The sequence below is a fragment of the Athene cunicularia genome, assembly GCF_003259725.1.
Source record: "Athene cunicularia isolate RWA chromosome Z unlocalized genomic scaffold, athCun1 chrZ_part2, whole genome shotgun sequence".
NCBI classification, from domain to species: Eukaryota; Metazoa; Chordata; class Aves; order Strigiformes; family Strigidae; genus Athene; species Athene cunicularia.
Window position 1 is genome coordinate 17,754,331 of NW_020799143.1, and position 26,903 is coordinate 17,781,233.

General features: G+C 38.7%; 1 protein-coding gene across 1 annotated transcript in view; it reads right to left on the reverse strand.

Moving 5' to 3' along the window:
- The window catches only part of TRPM3 (transient receptor potential cation channel subfamily M member 3), a 324,961-nt gene that overhangs the window by 110,694 nt on the left and 187,364 nt on the right, over nt 1-26,903 (reverse strand). The window contains exon 7 of the mRNA XM_026866467.1: nt 8,184-8,358. Coding sequence (XP_026722268.1) covers nt 8,184-8,358 — 175 coding nt within the window. The remainder of the gene's footprint in view (nt 1-8,183; nt 8,359-26,903) is intronic.

Sequence of the window (26,903 nt, forward strand, 5' to 3'; positions counted from 1 at the left end):
GTGCTACATTGATGAAAAGTCTAATAGACACAGTTTTGTATAACCTACTTAGATTACATCCAAAAGAAAAAGCTAGCAGTTGAACTCAGTTAATGTGCCAATTATTCAGTATTCTCCTCATATTGCTAAACACTATTCAGAACTAAGCTACAAAGGGGAAAAAGTACCCAGTTTGTATTTGAAGTCTAATGCATTTGGGTAAAATAGTTTAATGAATGTAAAAAACAATGGTGTTTCACTTGCGGTATACTTTAAAAATTCCATTTTAGACTGATGTTTTCCTGAAGTTGGGCAAACACACAGGAATTCCCACTAGTTAGCTTTACAAATTTCATAGTTTGTGCATTCAATTTAGTGCAAGGTGAACAGAAAAAAAAAAGAAAAAAAAAAAAAAGAAGCTATTTTATAATATTGCAGGCAGCACCTGGAATGGCAACACCACAGAAAGAAGACCCATAGTAAGGAGAATAATAGCTTTCACAAAGCCAGACTTGAGCATCTCAGGTAAAAGATTACTTGCTTCTTCTGCCTCAAAGTGATTCTATCACTTGCCTTTCTTACAGGCAACAGTTTGTGATGATTAATTACAATCACAGAATCATAGAATGGTTTGGGTTGGAAGGGACCTTTAATGATTACCAAGATCCAAACCTGCTGCATTGGGAAGGGACATCTTACACTCGGTCAGGTTGCTCAAAGCCCCACCTAATTTGACTTTGAACACTTCCAGGGAGGGGGCATCCACAGTTTTTCTGGGCAACCTGCTCCAGTGTCTCACCACCCTCATCATAAAGAACGTCTTCCTTTTATGTCCAATCTAAATCTACCCTCTTTCAATTTAAAAACATTGTCCCTTGTCCTCTCACTACAGGACCTTGTAAAAAGTCTCTCTCTTCTTTCTTATATGCCACCTTTATACATTGAAATAAAATGCATACATTCTCTTCTTGCTATATTCTTTTTCATAATGACCTCAGAACACAGACAAGGTAGATGGAAATTGTATAGGTACATAACAAGCAAAGGAATAAAACATGTTTAAATAAGGTTATGTTAAATGTGTTAATAGTGAGGTCACTGAAAACAGAAAAACAACTTCTCAAAGATTCAGATTAAACCTGGCGCACTCAGGTCTATCCCAGATGCAACACTGGACTACACATGAACCTGAATATAAAACTGATTTAAATATTTGTGGAAAACTATCTTATTCTTAGGAGGAGTTTTAGGCTGAGTAAATCATGATCACACTTCTTAAAAAACAGTAGTATATAATAACGCTTGGCCTAGAGCTTAGTTTTTACAGATTTATGTTCTATTATTTGCATGAGTCTGTTGCAGGTCTGAATATGTATCTTCACATATTCTAACACACAGAGAAATGAGTCCCTTCCCCATGAATCCTAATCAGAAGATTACTGCAGCTACTTAGAAAAAAAAGTATGAAATAGCTCTTAGGTGTAAGAATTCAAAGGGGGTTTGGTCTCAAATTATTAGATCCTCTCTTATTTGTTATTTCTTACTCTGAGCAGCATTCTCTGAGTTCTGCTTTGGGAACTTTGGGGCACACAGTCCATTATCACTGCAGAAGATCTGGTAACCCTCTGAGGGTGCCTGCTGCTGCCAGGTAAGGATGAAGTAAGGACAGCCATAAAGGTATGGGCCTGAGAAAGGGACAGCTTTTTCTAATTAGCATGATGAGAGCCCTTAACCCAGGGTGCCTGTAGTCTTATTTGCAACTGACACCTTATTAGGGAGGATTAAGCACCTATTAAATAGCTGGTGCTCAGGAGAGGCCTATATAAGAACCAGGCCAAGAGGGTCCAAAGAAGGAGATCTCAGCTGAATTTGTTCTATTTGTAAATAGTCTCAAGTGTAGTGGTGACATACCACAGGGTAATTTTCCTGGTAGGTGCTGGAGTAGCTGCCCCTGCTGGAGAGGAGGCTTTGATTCAGATAGTGCTTTGGATGGTGGATGAAGGTCTCCAAGTCCCAGGCTATGAGATCTATCTTTGATCTCAGGAGAGATGGTTTTCTTACTTGTAAGCCTGCTGCCTTAGATGAGCTGTGCCATCAAGCATAGAAGTTACAGAAGGAAGGGGACAGGCTGTTCAGCATCAGAAAAGATGAAGAGGAAATAGTCAGGATTTTCTCAGAGATCCAACAGCTTGAAGAACCCTGGACCCCAACTGCAATATAGATGCAGGAAGTGTCCACACCTAATATTTAGATAAGTGCAACCTCTGGAGAAGGGAAAGGATGCAAGCTGGTGACTGCTGGCACAAAGACCAAGGCACCTGTCCCACCTAATGGCTTACGACTACGAAACAGGTTCAATGCTTTCAAAGTTAAAGAGGAGACACATGTACCTACAAGCAAATGATCTGTGCCACCTGACTCTAACCCATGTAAGACCACCAGGAAGAAGCAGTGAGCAATTATAATGTCCCCCTGCTGCAAGGGACAGAGGCATCCGTCCTCACCTATTAGCTAGAGAGGTTTGCTGCCTGCTGGGGCCCAGAATGGGGATATTGTGGAGGGACTCCTAAAGCTTGTCCGACTGAAAAAAAGAGCTTCACTCAACAGTCAGAATTGAGTCTAACTGTTACTGATTTTATTATCAACTGAAATTAAATTGTGTTTGATTTTAATATAAGTATAGAATTAAGGGATATTTTAGTAAAAATTATTTATTTTATTGTATTTTGAATTTAGCAACCGACTGCTATTCTAAAATTCCCCGTACCAAGGCTGAAGGGATTGGTCATAATTGTTTAGTAAGAACAGTTAGAGCCTAGGTAACAAAACATGAGGTGATTTGTAATCTGATAATACATATATAGGACTAAAAGAATGCAAGTAGTTGTCAAGGTTGAGGATTAATGGGAACTGAGGGAAGTCACCGTAACAGCTTGCAGGTACCTGCCAAGAAAACTGTGTCCTTAAGCAAAAGGTAATTCCGGCAGGGGGAGATCGCGACCACCGACTCATGAACCACCTACTCACATCACACCCCAGACCCATTTCTAGACATTTCTAACCTTTACTGCGCAGAATCGGAAATGGGAGGAGAGAATGTGTTAATGATTTCTTGGAAGTTGTATGCTTATGTATGAGTAAGTTCTATATAAAGTGTATGATTCTGGTGCCTGGCACGTGTTGTTGGTGAGAGCACTCCCCTACACTTCCAGCCGTCAATAAAGAAGTGTCTGCTTATCTGCATCAAATTGGTGTTGATAAGTTATTTTTATCCTGGATTTCGGTGACATAACTGTTAAGCAGGTATTCTTTTTTTGCAGCACTGGGGATCGCTTCACCACAAGTGCCATGCTTACTAACAAAATTCTCTGACTAATATGTACAAAAAGCATACATATGCATTCGGTTTCTCAGAAAAGTCAGTCTTATGCTAATGGTTATTAGAATTAATTTACATAGTCTGAGTGTGCTTAGTAAAAATAGAGTGAGGGTCTTCTCCCCTCCTTAGGGGTCCTCACAGCCTTTCTCACACTGTCTGTTAGTGAAGTTTAGGTTTCTAGTGTCCATATATAGTCATAGAGTTACTTCATCTGTCCTTCAGCTTCTGTTTGTTCCAACTTTCAGCACTTATCTTGACACTGGCATCTTCTTAGGCACTTGGGGTTTTTCTAGGTTCCTGCTATTAGGGATGTACTCAGGGAGTTTTTCAGACTGTCCAAGTTCTGCCTTATCTTTCTAGGCAAGGAGTTAAAGATTTCAAAACATCTTACAAGTGAGTAATGAGATAAGAACTACAGAGGGTAGTTAGGAAAAAGTATCAATGAAATTATATACATTACAGTAAAATACAGTAAAATACAGGAAAAAAAAAAAAGCTAGTAAAGTACAAGTGATGTTCAACGTTAAAACTAGATGTCTTATATTACAGGCCCCTGTACATTAGCAATTTCAAGTATACTTGTAGCAGCTTCCCTTCATGACCATCTGACTACTAGCCCCTGCTGTTGTTCCCCATGGTCACCCATGATACTGCAGGGGGAAACCCAGAGAGTATCAAAGGTGACTACAGAGCTCTGGGAGCAGTAGTCAAGGGCGTGGGGTCCCACATGGTGTTCTCCTCAATATTGCTGGTCAGAGAAAAGGGTGTTGGGAGGAAGACACTGATAATATAAGTCAATAGCTGGCTGCAGAGCTGGTATTGGTGATGGTTCTGTCTTCTGTGACCATGGGACTCTCCTTGCAGACCAGTGTCTTCTTGTGAGAGATGGGTTCCACAGGCCTTAAGCAGACTCACCTCCCTTTTTATGTAAGCAAGGAAGTGCCTACAGGGCACCATTATGGAGAAATCCCTAAAGTCCTGTCTGGGAAAATAGTATGCTGGGATGCCTCTCTAAAGTGTGTGTATACTAACGTGCACAGTATGGGAAATAAACATGAATGAGACCCGTATGCAGTTGCAGGGCTATGATCTTGTTGGGATCACAGGGACATGGTGGGATGGCTCCTGTGACTGGAGATGTTGCAATGAAGGGATACAAAAGTTCTTAGGAAAGACAGGCTGGAAAGATGAGGAGTTGGAGTTGCCCTTTATGTGACAACAGCTGGAGTGCATAGAGCTCTGACTGGGGATAGATGATGAGCTAACTTAGAGTTTATGTGTTAGGATTAAAAAGGAGACAGGTAAAGGTGACATTGTAGTGGATGTCTGTTTATTGGCTGCATGACCAAGAAGAGGAAGGCCCTCCACAGCCAGCCAGGAGCAGCCACATGTTCACAGGCCCTCATCCGTATGGAGAATTTTAATTACTGCAATATCTGCTGGAGGGATAACACAGCAGGGCATAAGCAATCCTGGAGGTTCCTTGGAGTGCATTGACAAGAACTTCCTGACCCAAGTGACACAGCAGCCAATGAGGAGAGGTGTTCTGTTGGACCTCATACTCGCCAACAAAGAGGGACTCAGTGGGGTCAAAGTCAGCCTTGACTGCAGTGACTGTGAGATGGTGGAGTTCAGGATTCTGAGAGGAGGGAGAGGGCAAAAAGCAAGTTAACAACCCTGGATCTGAGGAGAGCAGACTTTGGCCTCTGGGGATCTGCTTGGAAGAGTCCTATGGGATAAGACCGAGAGGGAAGAAGGGCCCAAGAAAGCTGGTTAATATTCAAGTATCACCACCTCCAAGATCAATGAATGAGGCAGGGGACGTGGTGACATAGGACATGTGAAAGGCTGAAATACTGATTGCCTTCTTCAGTCCTAGGACCCAGAGTCCAGGAGGGAGTCTGGAGGAAAGAAGTCATACCCTTTTTGGAAGAGGATCAGGTCAGGGAATGATTAAACAAACTGGACATACGTAAGTCCATGGACCCTGATGATGTGAGAGACTGAAATGTCAAATGATTGTCTCAAAGCTTGCTTGTGTGTGTGCTTTGTGTCACAGGGTGTTGTCAGTAAGGCCTCGATCATTCATCAAGGACCAGCTGTGCCCTTAGTAATTAATCTAAGGAACGTCACCCAAGGAAGTGGGAGTGTATCAAAGGATGCACCCTCCCACTCCCTTGCAGTTGTATTGACAAACTCCTTAGATAAGCCTCAAAGAGGGAGACTGAGTGAAACCAGGTGTTTCTCATCAAGCACAAGGACTGCTGATCACTGGCCTTTGTGTAAGCCTGATACTTTGTGGGTCTTTTGTACTGCTAAGGACTTTGCCAGAAGAAAAACTAAAGGTGGGCAGATAAGATAATCAGCTGATAAAACAGCTTAAAAGACAACAGAGAGCTTTGCTCGGTGTGCACCCACCACCAAAGGACTGAAGACTGAGGACCAACAGGATGCTGCTGGATCCATGGTGGTGGCTATTCTTGCAACCCTGTTCTGGATGCTTGCTTGATTTCTTTCTTCTCCTTTCATTCTGTTCTATTGCTATCCCTCTTCATTTTTAATAATAAAAAACTGTTTTGGGGGTACAGCATTTGACTTTGTGTCTTAATTTCACTCTTGGGATCATATTGAAACCTCCCTTGACATTGGATCAGGACAGACGGGATGCACTCATGAATACCGAGGGAGCTGGCTGATGTCATTACAAGATCACACCCTAATCTCTGAACAATAATGACAACTGAAAAATTGTCTGAGGACTAGAGAAAAGCAATGATCACTCCTATCTTCAAGAAGAGCAAGAAGAAGGACCCAGGGAACTATAGGCTGGTCAGTCTCCCCTTGATCACTGCAGAGGTGATGTAGCAACTCATCCAGGAAACCATATCCAGGCACATGAAGATGATCAGGAATAGTCATTGTGGATTCACCAAAGGGAAATCATGCTTGACAACATGATCACTTTCTGTGATGAACTGACAGGTTTGGCAGATTAGGGACAAACAATGGATATTTTCTATGTAGACTTTAGTAAGGTGTTTGACACTGTCTCCTACAAGATCTGCACAGAGAAGCTGTTGAAGTATGGGCTGGAGGAGCAGACAGTGAGGTGAATTCAAAACTGGCTGAATAGCTGGTCTCAGAGTGTTGTGATCAGTGGTATAAAGTCTAGTCGTAGTCCATCAAATAGTGGTGTGTTCCAAGGACAAATCCTGGGTCTGATCCTGCTCAACATCCTCATTAATGATCTTGAAGATAGGGCTGAGTGTACACTCTGCAAATTGCTGACAATATGAAACTGGGAGGAGTGGCTGATATACCCAAGGCCCCTCCTGTCCTCTGTCAGATGGACCTTGACAGGCTGGAGAAATGGGCTGAGAGTAACCTCATGCAGTTCAGCGGGGGAAATGAAAAATCATGCACCTGGAGAGAAACAACTCCATGTACCAGTACATGCTGAGGGCCTCCCAGCATGAAAGATGCTTGGCAGAAAGGGACCTGGGAATCCTGGTAGACACCAAGTGCCACTGCAGCAACAATAGCTAATGGTATCCTGGGCTGCATTAGGAGTGTTGCCAGCAGATCAGGGTAGATGATCCTTCCTTTGTACTCAGCACTGGTGAGGACACACCTGGAGTCCTGTGTCCAGTTCTAGACTCCACAGTACAAGAAAGACATGGGCATGATGGAGACAGTTCAGTGAAGGGCCACTAAGATGATGAAGGGACTGGAGCATCTTTCCTCTGAGGAAAGGCTGAGGGAGCTGAGACTGTTCAGCCTGGAGAAGAGAAGTCTCAGAGAGGATCTCATCAAGGTATATAAATACCCAAAAGAAGGGTATAAAGAAGATGGACCCAGACTCTTTTCAGTGGTGTTCAATGACAGGGTCAGAAGCAATGGACACAAGCTGAAACACGGGAGGGTCCCTCTGAACATCAGAAAACACTTTTTTTACTGTGTGGGTAACTGAGCACTGACACAGGTTGCCCTGAGAGGTTGTGAAGTCTCTGTCCTTAGAGACATTCTAAAGCCATCCAGACATGATCCTGGGCAACTGGCTCTAGGTGATCATGCTTGAGCAGGGGTGTTGGACTAGGTGACCATCAGCGGTCCCTTCCAACCTCAACTGTTCTGTGATTCTATGGTTGTTCACATATTTTTGGGGGTAGAGGAGAAAACAAAGACTATTAAAGACTTGGGCATTCAGTAATAATACATACTTTGGAACTTGTGAAGTATGCTTAGAGCCTGATTCAACAAACCCAAGCTTGAATCTTCTATAATAAAAGCTAAATACTATCTTTCCCTCACCTTGAGTCTGCAAAGAAATTTGAGACAGTGCAAACACTGCACAAGCAGTCATGTGTGATCACAGGTGAGTGTGTAGAATCACGTCCAATAGGCAAGGCAGATACAAACGAGCTTATATGAACATGCAGAGGTAAATGAAACCTGAAGACAGCAGTACAGTATATTATAATGAAATTGCATATCTAAGCCAATGAAAACAATTCCCCATGACTGTTGATTTTAATCCCTTGACCTGTAACTGCAAGATACCACACATTGGGCTTGTCAATGTGTTACATGTTATGGCAAGTAACTGTATGATACAATTTCTACACCTCTGTTTTATTTTTTTTTTTTTTTTTTTTTTTTTTTCTGTTCTGGGTATCTTCAGTATTTGACCCATGTTAATGATGGAAACAGTCATGTGAGGAAGGTATTGCTTTTGCACGGTATTGCTAATAATTTCTTGGGCTCTACCTTACCACAAAATTGAACTTGTGGATGGAGAAATAACACACACTAGGGAATGACTTACCCTCCTTCTTCAGAGTATTTGTGACCAAAGGCAAGGATGTCAGATGCCCGGCCACTGCCATCACATATCACAACAGGAACAGGAGGAGTGTCACGTAGGTACTCCAGAACAATGGAGATAACATTGGGACCTCCTTCCACAATAAGGGCCACCACTGGAACCCCTTGACCAATTCCTGGAGGAAAAAAAAGAAGGAAACAAAAAAAAAAAACCAAACAAAAAAGAAAAGGAACAAAAATTGCAAAGCCAGCAAAGCAAACAAAACATAACAGAAGACAGAAAAAAAACCAATCAGACTGAAATTACTGCATTGTGACTACACAGTTTTATGTTAGACAAAATGGCATTCAGAAAATCATAGATTTTTAAGAACAGAAGGTACCAGTGTGGTCATCTTGTCAGTTCTACTGCATAAACCCAGGATTTTCTAGAATTATTTTCTGTTTTGAGTATGATAGCTATGGTTGGAATAGACAACAAATTTTTTAAAAGATTGAATCTTGGTTTGAAAGCATAGAGAAGCTACCACCATTCTTCTTAACATGTTCAGAGCCATGCCTTTGTTGCTTGCTTGTAACCTAGATTTTGCATGGTGTCATCTTCCAATCATTGGGTCTTCCAGTAGCTCTGCTTGCTGTTTTAAAATTCCCTCTATGATATTTTTGTTGCTGTATTAGTTGCATTTTAAAGTTGCATCTGAAAAGACCTTTAACCTTCTCTTTGCTAAACTAAACATATTCTGTTACAAGTCAATGCAATACTTGTTTTCGAATTCTAGTTGGTCTCAGTTTTTCTCTGAATTCTCAGCATTTTTTGCAGCATATTCCTTGATTTGTAGCTTCCACACCGGGGACATTGATCCAGAGAGAGCTGAACTGGTACTGAACCAGAAGAGAGGCATTTTTATTTTCAATACTTTTGATATAATTAGATGGGAGCCCTCTGTAAAAGTTGCAGCACAGGCTTTGCCAGAATTAGAGAAAGGCAGTCTGACACCAGGCCGGTGTTAATGTGACTGAAAAAGCTTTTATGGTTGTCACTTCTTGACTATTTGGGACTGGGAACATTAAAAAGGACCTAGGCAGTAGAACTAGTTGAACATTTTTAAGGATCTGAATTACTGTCAAAAAATGAATTGTTTTTTTTTTTAAAAAAAAAAACCAAAACAGTTCTTATACAGAACAGCAAAATATTGTAAGAACCCCCTGAAACACTTTACAAGCAAACACTGTATTTCCTGAAGAGAATCTCAGCGTGCTTTGTTATGGCTCTATCTACTGTCAGTTTGTGGCTCTTTTATTATACAAGTGCATGGTGTTTATTTATGTTAAAAAAAATGATAAACAGAGTTATAAATTCCAGGCTAATGAAAGACAGTAAGAAGGGTAGAATATAAGAAGGTGATTAACAGAATGATTTGCATAGAACTCACTGGTTAATTTTTTAATTAATATTAAGGACTTCCCTGAATTGCTGCTCTAATTAATCATTAAGTTCTTTAGGTGGTTAAGTTCTTTTCAAAGGTCTTAGTTGAAAAGCAGTTTTGGGAAACGGAGTTAAATGATAAAATAAGATTAAGAACTTTACTTCAGAGTGTGAATTATAAGTCTAATGGGTTAACCTGTCCCACATGTACTTCCATTAACTTTAAGGAATTTAAGCTAAGGATAAATTTTGTTTGGCAAAATTGTGTTATTTACCTACATTCATTTTAATCAAAATTAATCTCTTAATAGTGCATTAGCACATATTAGAAATAAAACCCTATTTTTTCTGATAATTTTATAAATAATAAGATTTTATTCCTGTATCAGTACATGTAATATGATATGTCTGGTTGCAGTTAAGCATTCAGCAGAGAACCTCATGTTACAAGTCATGGGGTTAGTAAAACTGCCACCTTAGACTTCCGGATGGCTAACTTAGACCTGTTCAAAAGACTGACAAAATCCCTTGGGAGGCTGCCCTGAAGGATATGGGAGCCCAGGAAGGCTGGACATACTTCAGGAGAGAAGTCTTAAAGGCACAGGAGCAGGCTGTTCCCGTGTGCTGGAAAACAAACAGGTGGGGAAGGAGACCAGCCTGGCTAAACAGGGACCTTTGACTGGATCTCAAGAACAAAAGGAAAATCTATTGCCTTTGGAAGAGGGGGAAGGTCTCTCATGAAGACTATAAAGATGTAGTGAAGTTATGCAGGGAGAACATCAGGAGATCCAAAGCACAGCCAGAGCTCAACCTGGCTACAGCTGTTAAAGATAATGAAAAATGTTTCTATAAATTCATTAACAACAAAAGGAGGATTAGGGAAAATCTAGCTCCTTTGTTGGATGCAGAGGGAAACAGGGTAACTAAGGATGAGGAAAAGGCTGAGGTGATCAACGCCTACTTTGCCTGAGTCTTTGGCAGTGGAACTGGCTGTTCCCTGCACACCCAGCCTCAGGAGCTGGGAGATGGGGAGGGGAAGCAAACTGAGGTCAGCACAGCTGAAGAGGAGGTGGTCAGAGACCTGCTGCACCACTTGGATGCACACAAGTCTGTGGGACCGGATGGGTGACACCCAAGGGCGCTGAAAGAGTTGGCAGATGTGCTCGCCAAGCCGCTGTCCATGATTTACCTGAAGTCATGGCTGACTGGGGAGGTCCCATTGGACTGGAGGGTGGCAAATGTGACATCCATCTAAAAGAGAGGCAGAAAGGAGGATCCAGGGAACTACAGACCTGTCAGTCTGACCTCGGTGCCAAGGAAGGTCATGGAGCAGGTCATCTCGAGTGCCACTACAAGTCATATAATGGACATCCAGGGGATCAGGCCCAGACAGCATGGGGGTATGAAAGGCAGGTCCTGCCTGACAAACCTGATCTGCTTTTATGACAAGGAGACCTCCTTATTGGATGAGGGAAAGGCTGTGGACCTTGCCTACCTTGACTTCAGTAAGGCCTTTGACACCATTTCCCACAGCATTCTCCTGGCAAAACTGGCTTCTTGCGGCTTGGATGGGCACACGCTTTGCTGGGTAAAAAACTGTCTGGATGGCCGGGCCCAGAGAGTTGTGGTGAACGGAGTTAAATCCAGTTGGTGGCCAGTCACCATCCCTGGAGATGTTTAAGAGTCGGTGTGACATAGCACTTAGGGATATGGTGTAGTTGGGAGCTGTCAATGTTACGTTAATGTTTGGACTGGATGATCTTCAAGGTCTTTTCCAACCTAGACGATTCTGTGATTCTCTGTGATTCCATGAAGTCTGCCCAGTTTTTCCTTTGCTACTAGGTGGCAAAAGTAATATTGTTTATAGTCATATCTAGTACAAGAATATTTTTTTTGTAAGAGAATTGCTATCAGAAGATGAATAAAACTGAATATTCTTTTGCAACATATTTTTCTTTATGATACTTCCCAACTTAATCACATGGTGGCTGATGAAAGACTCTGTCCTCAGTGAAAATTTTTATACAGAATTGGAAGGAGATTTTTTTATCATTTAATTTCTAGTGGTTGGGCTAATATAACATTACCACGTTTTTTGAACATCCTATCAGTACTTGCTTCTTTTTGTGTAGTTTTTCTTTATACCCCACTGTATAGACAATAATTCTAGCATTTTTAGTTCTACTGGTAGTTTTTTCAAGACATGAGTCTTGGTAGTTGAGTAAGAATTTCCTTCTCTGTTCTCGTTTCTGTCATCCTTGCTCAAAAGATTGATCACAGAGTAGATCTAACATGAACTCTGACTAGGAGGCCCACAACTCACTGAAATCTTACATTAGCATTCCTATTCAGCAGTGTAGTATCTTCCTCTGGAAATTGGCCGGTAGGGCCAATTTTATTTCGTAATGAACAAAAAACCTCCCAGTGATGTGTTTAAAAGCCTTATCCTAACATTTACCAAAGGTGGTCTTTTGCAAAATATATGAAAGTGTTAGCAAACCTGAAGATAAGTGCACAGATTTGAAAGTATATAATTAACTAACAGGTAGTGCTGTATGTGGAACTGTAGTACTAATGGAGTTTCTTGAAGAACTTACCCTGATCCTGTCATTACTATTAATGACTTCCAAGAAGTAGAACTGGTACTGATATCTGCTGATAATATTAAGAAGTATTCTCAGTAATGAGTCAAACTGGGTCTGGATAACATTAAGGACTGAGTAATAGAAATGGAGACAGTTCACAGTGGAAGATGCAAAGTAATTTACTCAGTTGTTAACAAATTATTCTGTAAATTTGAAACACATTAGGAGGAAATACTAGAAAAGAGCAGGGTGTGACCCAGCTGATCACAGGAGAACTAAGTCTTTGGTGTAGTAAGACTATGAAGAAGGCAGGTATGATTGTGGAATACATACAATACAAAAAGCATTTTCAGTAGGAAATATGAGCACATCAGTGCTATTGTGTAAGCCATTCAAGAAGTTCCATGCAAAATACTGTCTGTAGCTATGCTCATCCATGTTCAAAAGGAACAAATTGGAACGAATGGAGGAAAAAGCCAAAAGGAGTACATAAGGGGAATCAAGACCCTATCTTATGAAACTAGATTCGATGAGTTTGGCTTATCTTCCTTAGCAAATTGAAGGGTGAGAGACAGTATGCTGAATATCACCATGATTTACAGTATATTTGCCATTTATAGTCTTAGATGGAGTTCATAAGATTTCTGGCTATCAGAGGATTCTAGTAAAAGGGAAAATTTTCTGAGTTTGGAGTGATACTCAATAATCATTATAAATGCAGTCACCTTATGTATCTCAAACTATTCTTAAAGCAGGTTCCTTCAGTCTACTAGAAGTTTGTTTAGTCTTAGTGTATTCTGCTGGATATTGATCAGCTATGAAATTCTAATAATATAAATAATGATGGTGAGTCTATATAGGTGTTTTGGTTTTTTTTTTTTTTTTTTTTGCCAATGAATTGGTCATTTGAAAGCATTTTAAAAATTCCTCTCTTCTCTTAATCTCTCTTTTTTTCCCCCCTTTTTCTCTTTTTTTCCTCTTTCCCCCTTTCCCTTCTCTTTTGTATTTAATTATTTACTACTATAGTCACAACAGTTGCATGGCATATAACAGTTCTCTGCAAGAGTTCCAGCTGTGTTTCACCGCAGTTAATCATATGGCATTTTATCTCTTCCCTGATCATGTAGAAACACATCCAGCATGGAAACAATCCTTAATTTGAGGCTAGTAAAAAAAAAACAAACCCTCTCCAAACCCACTCTCCAATGAAACTTTGTAGCTTTGAGTTTAAAAAAAAAAAAAGGTCACGTGAACCTTAAATTATCATATACAATTAAGTTCCAGATTGACACACAACTTTTTCAATTATTGTGGTAGATTTATTTGTGAAACAGAAAAGATTTAAAACACAAAGTTGATTTCTACACCTCATTTTCCTTTTGGAAATCTTCCCTGAGTTTCAGCAAATAGAATTTTTTTCTTTGTAATTATCATTGTTCTCCATAAATAATTTTGGTTTGGAAAAATTAATTTTTTCTTTAGTTTGGAGGGAAAATTAGAAAGTACATTTCTGGAATTAGATATAATGTTTTAAAATCAGTTAGTAATACTTTGTTGATATTTCTTCAGCATATAACCTCTTCTGGTTTTCAGGAAAACTCTCAAGATTACAGTTGTCTGAATCTTAATGTTAGGAGATTTTCCAGATTTGTGATTAATTTCTGATCACTGATGGTATTCACAGTGTGCAAAAATAAGTCCATAGACATGAGAAAAAGTCATGTTTGCTTGAGTATCTTAAAATTTGAAAATGAGGGTAAGTGGAAATTATCACATTCTCCATTTTTTATGATGATCCAAATCACATTTAAATTATTTGTGACATTATATTTGTTTCAGAATAAAAGCTTAGCTACTTATACGAAAGATGTCTGCACCTCAGTAGCTCACAGGCAAAACACAGAGCAGATCTGAATTAAACTTTTACATGTTTTGATGCCAAAGGGAGGTGGTGGATTTCACCATCCCTGGATGTGTTTAAGGGTCGTTTAGATGAGATGCTGGGGGATATGGTGTAGGGGAGAACTTTGTAGAGTAGGGCTGATGGTTGGACTCGATGATCCCAAGGGTCTTTTCCAACCTGAATGATTCTGTGATTCTATGAAAAAGTCAGCATGTGATGCTAATAAGACAGAACCTCTGACTTTGTGAAAAAGGTAGCTGATGGACTGGTAATCAAAATATTTTTCCTTTTAGATGTCTGTATCTCCTTAGAAATGCAAGAGTCAGGAATTATCTGCAAGAGCACTGTTTCAGTTTGTGTCAGCACATGATATCATACAATAGTGTGCAGAGAAGGGGCTGGAAGTGCCTGATATACCCACAGGGAGCTTCTTGTTTCAACCACTTAATTATGAAGGTGAATGTCAAGCTGGGAGGCAAGATGCTAAACCTGAAGGTAATACATTCCTTACAAAGCCAAGGACATAATCATGATAAAAAAAGTTTCTTGCTTGAGATTGTTGAAAAGGAGGCAACGCTGAGATAAAACCATATTGATGAGAAACTGGACTACAGTACTAGCCTTGATGTCTCCTAGCACAAATCCAGAAGGCGGGAACTTTGTGCCAAGCATTAAAATGGACAGTCCAATAGATCAACAAACAAGAAGTCTTCCCTTCATGGTTTTTTGTGGAATTTACCACAAATTTGCCCTAGTCTGTGCAAAACTAAGGATAGCACTCATCTTTGTGGGCTATCTTGAACAACACTGTTGTTTTCACTAAGTACTCTACAAGTATACAACTTTAGAAATAGTGTGTTTCACCTTTTATAAACTGGAAACAGTAGCAGTAATACACTCCACTAAAATGCTGTTCATTCTGAAATTGCAGATAACCCTTATCAGTATAGGAAAATGCATTGTTACTATCAGGAAAAACTCAATCACTGCTGTTGGTTTCCAAACATAGGAAAAGATCAATTCCTTTTCACAGATCTAGATATTTTTTCTGTTTCTCAGAAGGTGGTAAATTACATTACTCAGGGATTTTAATATCCTTTGTAGAGAATCACTCTCTTTTAAGTTCAAGTGAATTATCTTTAGATATCCTAAAAATTATGGTGTTTTCCAGCCATCTGATAATTACATGGAGGATTTATTTTTAAATTTACTCAGTTTTTGGGTTTTTTTTTTCAGCATTTTCTAGGATGAGTTTTGGTTTGATTAAATCTTTTTCCTTTTCCTTTTGGAAGACAGAGAAATCTTCTTGTCTAGCAGTGTATCTGCAGACTTGACAACAGCTGGGAATTCTGACTATTGGGTTATCACTGTGAGGTTTATCACTTGATTAACTACACTTAAGTTTAAAGGTGGTAAAGGTCTTCCTGCTTAAGAATGGTCTCAGAAATTTTATGCTGTGGTACTAAAAATAGTTTGTAAGCCAGAGAGGAGATTTTTTTTCTCAGATTTTCAAGAGCAGTTATGTGTGTAACATCTCACACAAACTTGTATGTTACTATTTCTCATTTAATAAGGTCTCCATCTCACATACTGAAGTCTTAGTATTCCCACTATAAACGCAAAAAGACAGGTAGTCTGTCATCACTTAATTAATATCATTAAATACAGACAAAACAGTGTTTTTATTTTCATTTTATATGATTCATCCTAAGAAGAAATAGTACCAAAGACCTAGAAGTTAAAATTAGTTCTCTGAGCTTCATCGTTATCTTATTTTCTAAAACAGTAACTTGCATTTGGAGCATTTCAATAAGCATAGATCTGTGCAGGGTAGACTAGATTATTAAGTGTTTCACAGTGTCAGCTACTGTGGATATTGGTGCAATATTGTAAATTGGACTGCAATATTGTATGAAAGGTTTATACAGACAGCCTAAAGCTTCATTACTGTGTAATTGCCTTTGTGGCTCGCAACAGAGCCAGTGAGAGACTTTTGGGCAATTGTGTTTCCAGGAAGGTATGTACATACCAGAACATTTGTCCTGATGTATACCAGTGAACTTGTAGGCCTTCATGTTATTATACAGAGAAATAATCCCATTTTCCTCTTGACACAGTGGTAGTGAATGAATATGTAAGTTAACACAATAAACTAGAATAAGTAAATGAATTTGGAAATGGCAGAAAAACTGCAGAAAAACGGCAGAAAATCTGCAGAAAAATGGCAGAAAAACTGCATAACGTCTATGCTGTGTGATAGGGGATTTAAAAAAATCTACTATGCTTTGCAGAAGCCCTACTTAGTATCCTCAGTTCTTGGAAAAACATGAATATTTTATACAGTGAGTATATTTATAAATAATCTATAACTGTCATAAATTATTACTAATTGTTTTTAAGAAGAGCTAAACATGAGATATCCATTTTTTTATAGACCAGAAAGTGAATAAAATGCCTCATTTACTATAAAGTGCATTTATTACTCGTTTTTCCATATGCTTATAAGAGTAACTGGGACATATCACTATGTTGTGTATGATTTCTAAATTTACCTCTGCTATCAGCACAAACAAAACTAAGAGGCTCTAGTTTACTATCTCTGACAGAAATTACTCTAATTTCTGCATTTTTTCACTGGGTGGTGGTAGGTACACCTGAGCTCAATTTCTGCTGGCCACCTTTGCTCCTTCATTAGGTCAGACATGTAGGTGTGGGTCATTTAATGTCATTCATTTTATTTTCCTGCCTGGAAATTTTGGCTGAAGAATTTGGTAATTATTTGGATTGTTTGGAATGCTGGAGCACTTGGCTGTTGCACTGAGGGAGATACTATACAGCAGTTGGCACAGAAGTGGCATACAGCTGGAAATCTATGTCATGTCTCCCACACGAGGTGCAGCTCTACAGCAAGTTCTCCTGAAGCTGGATGTAATGGAGGAACTTAAGGCTTACAGTGCATATAAGACAGAGTCGCTGTGGACATGCCTAGTGAGTCCAAACTGCCCCAAAGGGTAGGGAGAGTAAGCCTTCAAAAGCCTCCACACAGTGCATGTGCAGTCAGCCAGACAACTCAGTCTGTTCTTAATGAGACACTACGCAGTGTGGAAACAGGATTCTCTCTCTTCCTAGAACCTACCACCGGCATGTACAGGGATCTATGTATAAGGCCACACTGAGCTGGAATGGCTTATCGTTCTCTTCATTCTCTTCATGAAAGTAAGTATATTTGCATGATCAGGGGGCACAGCACCACCTTACAGGTCTACAGGTTACTAAACTTTCCTGGACCTAGATGTATTATGGACAATGGGGTACATAAATCAGCAGGTTTCTCCACTGGTCATCATGTCACAAGTTGTCAAGTGCTTATCCTAGGTAATGAGATAATGGATTCTTAGCAGCAGAAAGTTTCTATGACAGGCATTAGATTTGTTTCAGGCCTACAACTTGTGGATGCCCTGCAAAAGGTCTACCATTTGTGAGCAACAGCTACCCTTCTACCTGAAAAACTGTTTTAGGACAATGGCTTTTGTAAGGGGGTACACTCATTCCTCTCTTAGTGGCTGACAAATACAGCCATAAAATAGAAGTCCAAAAATATAAATCGTCAGATATACACATATTAGTGTGCCTGCAAGTGTTCTAGAGTCTTGTTTCTTCTAGATTTTCTAGAGACCTGTTTCTTCTAGATTTTCCTGCCTTCCTAGACTGCATTATGGAGAAAATGTTAGTGTGGTTTTGTTGTTTGTTTGTTTGTTGTGTTTTTTTGTTTTTTTTTTTCCTAAATGGAAAATGCCTCTTTATTATAACGAATAAATCACCAGGCTTTCTTAAAGATATTAAGAAAAAAATTCTGTCTGACCTCTGCTCTTTTATGTAAGTGCCTGCTGATCTGAATCCCAGATTCCTTTGCACATATGACTTCAGGAACTTTGTGCTATCTGTACCTCTGGAGTTAAAAACTCGCTGAGCTCCAGGGTTGTTTCATAAACCATGGTAAAACAAATAGGAATAAGTTTTATTTTAGCATACTGAAGGTAATCATCCTTCCTCTTACAGACATGATATGATATACATTCACGCAGCACTGTATAATATGATGATCAAAACAAGAAACTTCATAAATAGAAGTTTTTAGCAACTTGGCCTTGAATTACAACTTGTGTTCAGAGGTTTATTTAATTTAAGTCAACACAAATATGCTGTGAACACACCTACTACCATTACCAATAGGTGTCTTGATACTCTAAATTGGTAAATCCTGAACAGTACATTGTGGTCTGTTTTTCTTTGATTGTTACAAATGTTTTGGATGTCTAACAATTGAAACAAAACTACACTGCATTTGTATGCCATGGGGATAAATATTTACTGAATTGAAATGAAAATGAATAAAATGTTCATGAAATTACAAATTTATGCACGTGATTCTGCTAACTAGGAATAGAAACGCCAAAACCACCCTGGCACCTGTGGACCTCTAATCCTGAAGCAAGTGTCAGTGTAACAAATCCTTAATTGCATCAAACAGATGACAGGTACAGGCTATTTAATCAACAGATGAGGTTACAATTCAGGACTTTTTAATGCAAGGGTTGTGTATCAGTGGCATTTAGTGGAAAATCTCATTTAACTGTCAATGAAAGATTGATAAAGTGTTGTGAAGCTCAACAAAAATGTTTATGTGCTTACAAGCTCTGACAGCTTTTCAAGTACGTTTTGATCAAATCTGATCTTAGTTTTAACCTAAATATGTGAGATGAACTATGATTTTTGAATGGAAATCAACTAGCAGCCATTTATCATTCATATTTTCAAGAGGGCAAAATAGCATTTATTTCTGAGTTTTTTGCAGTTTGAGTCTTATGGTGTCTTGAAACTCAGGCTGAAACTTGGAGGTTCTGGGAAAACCAAAGTAAGTCCTTAGCTCAAGAAGTCTGTCCTAAAAGTCCCAACTTCCAGGCCATTGCTATTTTTCATGGGGCCAGCAGTGTACGTAGCTGTGTGTTGCATCAGCAAAGGCAGAAAAAAACCCACAGCACATAAAGCCTGTGGGTTTCAGAAGTATTTTGGTCTAAGTGTTGGTGCAGCACTTGGATATCCTAGTGAGAGGTACTTACACAGAATGGATAAACAATTAAATATGCTCTGGAATTTTAATAAGCAAAAGTCCACCCAGCATGAGCTTCAAAGCCTGAGGAAAGTAGTTTTTAATTTCTGAGGTAATATTTGCTTTACAGTAATACAGAGTCAACTGATACTGCTCGTTGGTTGTAATAGTGTGTCTAACTACAGGGTAAGTGCTGCTTAAATAGATTTAAAATTGTATTGGATTTGCAACAGTCTTTTAAAAGTTTGCCCACACAAATGTGTCTGCTTCACCTCCGGACATCTATGTGGTACTGCTTATGGTCCCAACTGCCTCAGAGAGCTAAGTGATAAAAGAGAACATCCTGAAATAATCCAGATCCTTTCTCCTAGGCTACACTTAAATAACATTACAGTTTTTTTTTTCCCCAGGTTACTGTTTTCAGTCTTCAGGCCCTTTTGGAAATACCTCCTGGTATGTATGAAACTATTTTGGCTAAAATATCAATATCAATAGCAAATAGATATGACCATCTGCATATACAATAGATTTGCTTTCTCCAGATCTGCAAATCACAGCTGTGGTATGCTTACCACCAGAAAAATTATCATTATTAACTACTAAGTGAACGTGACTGGAAAAAAGAGAATGCGGCTTGCCTTCACAGGATGATGGAGAGGGATGCTGGATCTTATTACCCAAAGAGACAGGAGGATTCCCCAGATTCCACAGCCAGCTCAAACTTAATTTCATATAGCTGCACTTGCAGTCAGCTCTCTCTTTTCCTCATCCCTTATTACCAGTATCTTCCCTAGAGCAGAAGCAGTTACTACCTATTCCAGATACGGCAAAGATTGAGACAGATACTTCCTTTAGTCCTTGAAAGCACTGTTCAGTAGTGAAAGCAGAAAAAAAAAAAAAAAAAAAAAAAAGCGCCCAAACTATTTTTTATATTTTCATAAATTAAGTGGAATTTCCACTTGTTTGGAGGCTTATTACATGCCCTATGTCTAGAGAAATCAAAGTGACCTGGTAAGCCAATACAATAAATTCTAAGAATATTTGCTCTCTTTCTTAGATTCACAAAACTAAAGGATTATGTGTGACAGAATAACACTGAACCACTACCAATAAATGAATGCTCACAACCATTGGACTTATTTTGCTTTCCAATTTATTTTTTGACTTTTCTTCTGCTATAGGCTCATTGAATTCCATTTGCTATAATTTCCATTTTTCCCCCCCCACACTTCTCAACCTGTTTAAAATTACTATTATAAATTTGATTTTGATCAGCTTTGTTGTTTCCTTCACAGTTTGCATTCATTCTCCTTGTTTCCCTCGTTATGGTCACTTCTATTCTGCGTTCTCATCTTTCTAATTTCTTTTTTGGTATCCTAATCACACTTTCACCTCTGTCTTCTTGGGTCTAATCCATAATCCTCTTTTATCTCCTCTATTTTTAATTCTCCTCTTTACTAAGAGTATGATTGCATTTAATTTGTCCCAGCTTGTTCTCCTTTCTCTTCTGCCTCATCTCAGTACTTTCATTTTTAATTTTTCAGTGTTCCTTCCTCATTCGTCTAAATCTACCTAGTAATGTATCTGCCATCCTACCAGACATGGCAGTGACAGACAAAACTGTGGACCTGACACTTGGACCATACCTTCATTTAATATTGGACTGATCCTAAAAACTTCTCCAAAGGTCATCAAAGGTTGGTAACAAGAAAACATGATGAAAAAATTGTGATATCTTCTTTTGATTTGCATACCTGTCTTTGCAAAAGGACAAAGTTTAGAGAGTCCTCAGAACAGGCAAGGCATGGAAAGAGTTTATGTCAGATTAAATGCTAGGATCCGTGAACATCACAAGCCAGTAACAACCTACTTGCTTACTTTCTACAGGATGGCAATACAAAAAAGCTGGCACTTTAAGTTCAAAGACATGCATACAAGAACCTTAATGGATTTCAGTCATAACTTATCCTATCTATCCTAGCAATCAATTGTTTATTAGGCCAGTACTACAGGACCTAACTGGTTTCGCTCTTCTTGGAGCTCATCAGCTGTAGGTAACGGCCTAGGAGACTCAGGAGCAAATACAATTGCAGTAATTTTCACATTCTATCTGATCTTCCTTGTTATTTTCCCTGGATCTCTTTGGATGTGAGCACTACCACAGCACTTAAAGAACTTATTACAGTAACATAACCAATTTTTTCACTGCCTCAAATTACATATTGAGGAGCTTCTCCTTGTTATAATTTGCACATTTGTCAACATATTGGAGACTATATAATTTCAGAAAATATCCCTCCCTTCTCACGTATTCTAAACACCTACAGCAGGTGAGATACAGAACAGCAGATTTTTTTTTAAAAAGGATACAGCCTGAAGTAATAATTTTCTTAGTTCTATGACTTTGTTCTGATTTTCATAGTGAATTCAATACATCTGAAATGTCTGACCATTATAGAGCTGAAATGACCCGTGTTCTTTTGCTTGTATGTCAATCATATGAAAACAATTATGTTTTCAACAAACTCATCCATTGAAAGTCAAGTCCATGAGAGGTATTTATGGATCCACTCACACTCAATCAATTGCGTATTTATCTGTGCTTCAAGAACAATTTTTAAACTGCAAGTGCTTTTCAGCCCTGTCTGAGATGATATTTTTGTCTCCAGTGCCTAATCCACCAATATCATGATGTTTTTGATGAAAAAGGATCAAGTTTCCAATCTCTAACAAAATCTGAAATGACTCAAGCTTCAAACAGTTCTGAGTTTTACTCAGATTTCACAGAAGTCAAACTTGCAGCAGGCTTCCTCTCCTCAAGAGAAGTAAGTACCCACATCTTCCCAGCTATGTAGTTATGAAAATGCATCTAGGGCTGCACAGAATGTGAAGGAAAAATCTGAAACAAATGAGTATTCCAATGTATTTGATGATGGTGCAATGGTCAGAGAAGATGCCAGTGATGACAGTTGAACGTCCCTTTGCCTTCCCAGCCCCCTTCATATATTCTCAGGCATAGGATGACAAAGGGAAGTCCACGGGTCACATGAACAGATACTGTCGACATATTACCCTCTCCAAATTGCTTTCTCTACCCAATTAGAACACCCAACTTTACCCATCAATTCCTTACTCAAAGGTAACTTTTTCTCATAGGCCTACCAAAACTGAACTACAGTCACCAACTTTATAAAGAAGAAAGATTAAATCCAAGGACACAAGTACCAATGCTTGTGGTCTGTCTGTTTACAAACAGCATACTGTAGAGGTAGAGCAAGCCTTCAGCATGAAACAGCATGTATAAAATAAGAACAATTGCAGATTGATATTGAATAGCAATATTTCACATGAAACCCTATGTGGTCTAGGAGACAATTCTCCCAGGAGTGTAATAATCAAAAGAAGAATAAGAACAACACAAGGTGAACCTACACAACCTAAGGATTTGATGTGGTAATTTTTCTAAGAAATACCAACATTCTTCAGCATGTGGAAATGATTGAGCAGTGCAGGGTGATTCTTGGGCAAAATACACAGAAGTTTGTTTGGAGTTTTTTCCAGGTTTTGAGGGAAAAAAAAACATGAAATACTGAAATCTCTAGAGTTTCTATGAAAGAGGGCAAGGCACACCAGCCCTTAATAAAACTGTGGTAGAGAATATATATTTTTTGTACTGTTTTCACATGCTGCAGAGAAGATGAAGCACAATGGAGATAACATTCAGGGTGTTAATGTTGCATCAGGAGAGTGGGAGATGAAAAACAGTGTTGAGGCTCACTATATATGACTGTTGTGGCAACTTTAACATAAACAGACATTTAGCTTTACATAAATGTGCAGCTTGTTCTTAAAAGCCTTTGTGACACAGTCAGCTTATTTCAGAAGGGTGGCCAACTGCCTGTAGATGAATCCCTTCTGATCTATAGCCCACATCTGCCTTTGAAGAAATAATTTTGTCCATCTTCTGGATCTGTAAGCTTCAAAAAGGCTAAAAGAATGTGTTTGTTAAAGAAGTTTATAAAAGATACAAAATAAGCCAAACTACTCAAAACATTCTGATTTTTTTTAAGTAATCTACTTGCAATTAAGCATGCGTTGTCTTTATGCCTCTGGCTTAACATCCTGGTTGCAAATATGTCTTTAGTTACATATCCTCATTTTCACATTATTTTTGGGTCTTCTGGAAAAAGATTTGTCAAAAATGGATTTGTTTTTTCTGCATAACTGTTCCTGAAGAAGGTCATAGCTAGTTTTATGAAGAATAAAGAGTTTTCATAGTGAAAAATATCTTCCCCTCTCATCAGCAAAGGCTGGACTCCTGCTGTCTAGGTGACATTATATATCCTTGTTATCTTCATTCCGCATGACAGTGAAGTCCTTTTGCCTCATCACTACTCTTTCCTTCTTTGAGGTTATGTCTCATACTACAAAATGGCAGAAACCTAGTTAGTCCAAGCTGGCAAGCAAATGAGCCTCTTTTAAATCATTGTAGCAGACATTAGATCTTGTTACATTTTAATCCATGATGGTAGCTGTTAACCCCAATTTGAATACCATTGCCTCACTAGTTGGACTTCACCTATTTCCAAAGCATATTTTAAGGATGTGAAATCCCTGTCAGATAGTTACAGAGAACTGAAAATTCTGGCAGTATCCTGACCAAGATTTAAATCTTTTGGTAGGTGAAGCTTTCAATATAAGAAAGATGTCTGGATTTAAAAGAAAAATGTCATTAGCACATGATGAATATGTTTTCAAGGCCATTTGTCCGATTTGCAAATATCACAAAAAAAGTTTATTCTGCTATTCTAGCAACTGCTACTGAAAGCATACTACTCCTTTCTAACACATGCCAAACACAAATTTTATTACTGATACATATGTGCTGATACATGCAAGACAAAGAAAATGTTTGTATGTTTCCCAAAACAGTTATGCATACTCAAGAACATGCTGTAAGTGCATGCTATGCTGTTATGATGCTATGATGTGCATCACATCATGTCCAGATTCCGATTCTGCTGACAGATAATTATGCATGTTCTTCTAAAGTAAAACTTACAATATTCCTTATCAATTCACAACCTCTTTCTTCAAATTTAAAACTTTATATAGTCTATACGTTATCAGTTTATGTATAATTTGTGTCCTTGTCTTTCTCCACTGCTCTAGTCAGATCATTCACATGAAGGCAAATATGCATTTGTGATGAAAATGCTCAGCAATAATGCTGTAAACTCTTTAAGGATCTGAAAATATATCAGTTACTAGTAACAATTTAGTTAATAGCAACAACTGTATCACATGAACTGAAGGCTTTAATGCAAACAGGAGGAATGAACTGTGTAGTATAAAAATGCAAACATGAGTGCAGAGTCTAAAGGGGGAAAAATTAGGCAGGATTTTTGAATATTCTGCAAGTATTGGTAAAGGGTCTCTTTATGTCATATGAAGTAATTCTAGACCACGTTTGTTAATGAGGAAGCATTGTTCTGGCTAATCATAAAATGGGTAAAAGCCATGGCACGTCAACCTATTGGAGTGACTTTTCCTGAAAGTGATTAACAGTCCTCAGATCAGACCTTTTAGCTGAGTTGCTACACCCATCTGTGGAGCGGCAGGAATGAATATTTTATGACTTGTAACTTCCAATGTACATTTTGTAGACAGATTTCTGGAACGGAAACGTTTCCAGTTGGAGGCAACGCTGGTGTACCTATTCTGCTGTTACTCAGCAACGTTCTGCAGAAGTAGTAATGATGTACATCTTAACAAATGGCCAGGCCATTCTAGCACACTTCACAGAAATGCTTTGTTATTGTCTAGGAATGTCATAATTGGAGAATTTGCAATAGGTTCTCTCTAGTAATTAGATGCTTAATTTCTTTCCTTTCTGTTTACAGATTACATCATCTGCTCACACATTAAGTTCTCTTTCTGTATAGCCACTAGTATTTTCCCAGGATGGCAAAAAAAGGACTAGCTGCACCTTCACATCTTGTGGGATCATAAGATACTAACTGTTTGCTAATCCAATGCCAATACTAGTTTTTGGTGAAAATTGTTCTACCTCTTTTATTTTAAACAGTTTATTTTGAAACATTTCTTTGCACCTTTGTGACATTCGAAAGAAGGTATAAGGACATAGTATTTGGGAAAAAGCATTTGAAAAGGGGATGAAAAATCTACAGTGTGCAGAAGATTTTCCAGGCATCAGGGGGAAGAGGAAATGTATTGTGTATAGGATTCTAGCAAAGAAATTCTCAGTGTTTTAGGGGACACATTGATCCCTATTCCTTCTGAATAAGAAAGTGTTGAAATATAAGACTTCAGAATGACTTTAATCAAGGAATACTGTAGATGACAGGAGCTTGAGGAATTCACACGAATTTTAGAAAAAGACTAATAAAATGCTATGTCTGCATTATTATGGCAGACTATCTCCTGAGGATGAATGCCCAATGACTTTTAGTTATAAAGATAGTCAATTAGAACACATTTTTTTTTTTTTAATTGAAAGTTATTTCAACACTCAAAGGCAATAAGGACTTTTGTGGGTTTTGGGAAAATGAAGTCCAAACTTGAAAAATCCTATATAAACTTCAATTTCTCTATGTTCATTCCTGGAAAAGGATTCTGACAAGGTAAATTTATTGACTGTTCAGAGTGAAACTTGCAGCTTTTTTTTTCTGATCAGTAATTATATCCTTATGTCATGTATGTGGGGTTACAGTGGATGTCAATTTGAATGTGATCCAACACCATGCTCTCAGTGTACATAAGGCAAATCATGCACTTGTGCTATGTTAGAGAAGTGTGTGTCAATTGTGACTTTTTTCCCACTTCCACTCTGTTTATCACTAGTGGGTCTGGATCTGAAGTACTGGATTCAGCTTTGGGCTGTCCACTTCAAGAAGGATGAGGAGAAACTGGTGGGTATCCAGAGAAAAGCTGCTAAGGTATATAGTGGCCTAGACCATATGTCTGAAGAAGAGAGTTTCAGACAGCAGGGCTTGTTTAACCTTTTGAAAAGAAGCCTAAGATCTAATCTAATACTTCCCTACAACTATCTGCAGGGTTGTTAAAAAGGTGTTAGAGCCATACTCTTCTTGCTAAGGCTGAGTCCTATGAAGGGTAAATGGCCACAAATAGTGACTTGGGGTCTTCAGATCACGCAATGATAGTGGGTTGAGGAAAGTTTCCAAACATTTTGGTGGAGCCCATACAGAAGGTTGAAAATCTATTATTGAGGTTTTCAGGCTTGGCTAAACAAAGCTACAGATAAACATCTAACGTTGACAATAGCCTACTTTGAGAGAGAACACTCAGACTGGGGACCTTCAGAAGTCTGTTCCAGTGCATAGTAGAAACCTATCATTCTACAAATAGCTGTGAATCCTCTTGTGTTCAAGGCAGTGAGAGAGAGTTTAGTATTACAAACACTTCTAGAAGCAGTTTCAGGTTGACATAAAGCTGAGGGATATGGTGTAGTTGAGAACTGTCAGTGTTAGGTTAATGGTTGGACTGGATGACCTTCAAGGTCTTTTCTAACCTTGATGATTCTGTGATTCCGATTCAGCAGTGAATCAGAAATCAGTAAACTGGCATCAGTGAATTATGTCTGACATGCTGTAGATCCCTACTTGCAAAAAAACAGTATAAGCACAGCATCATAGCTGGAAACACAGCTGCAGTCC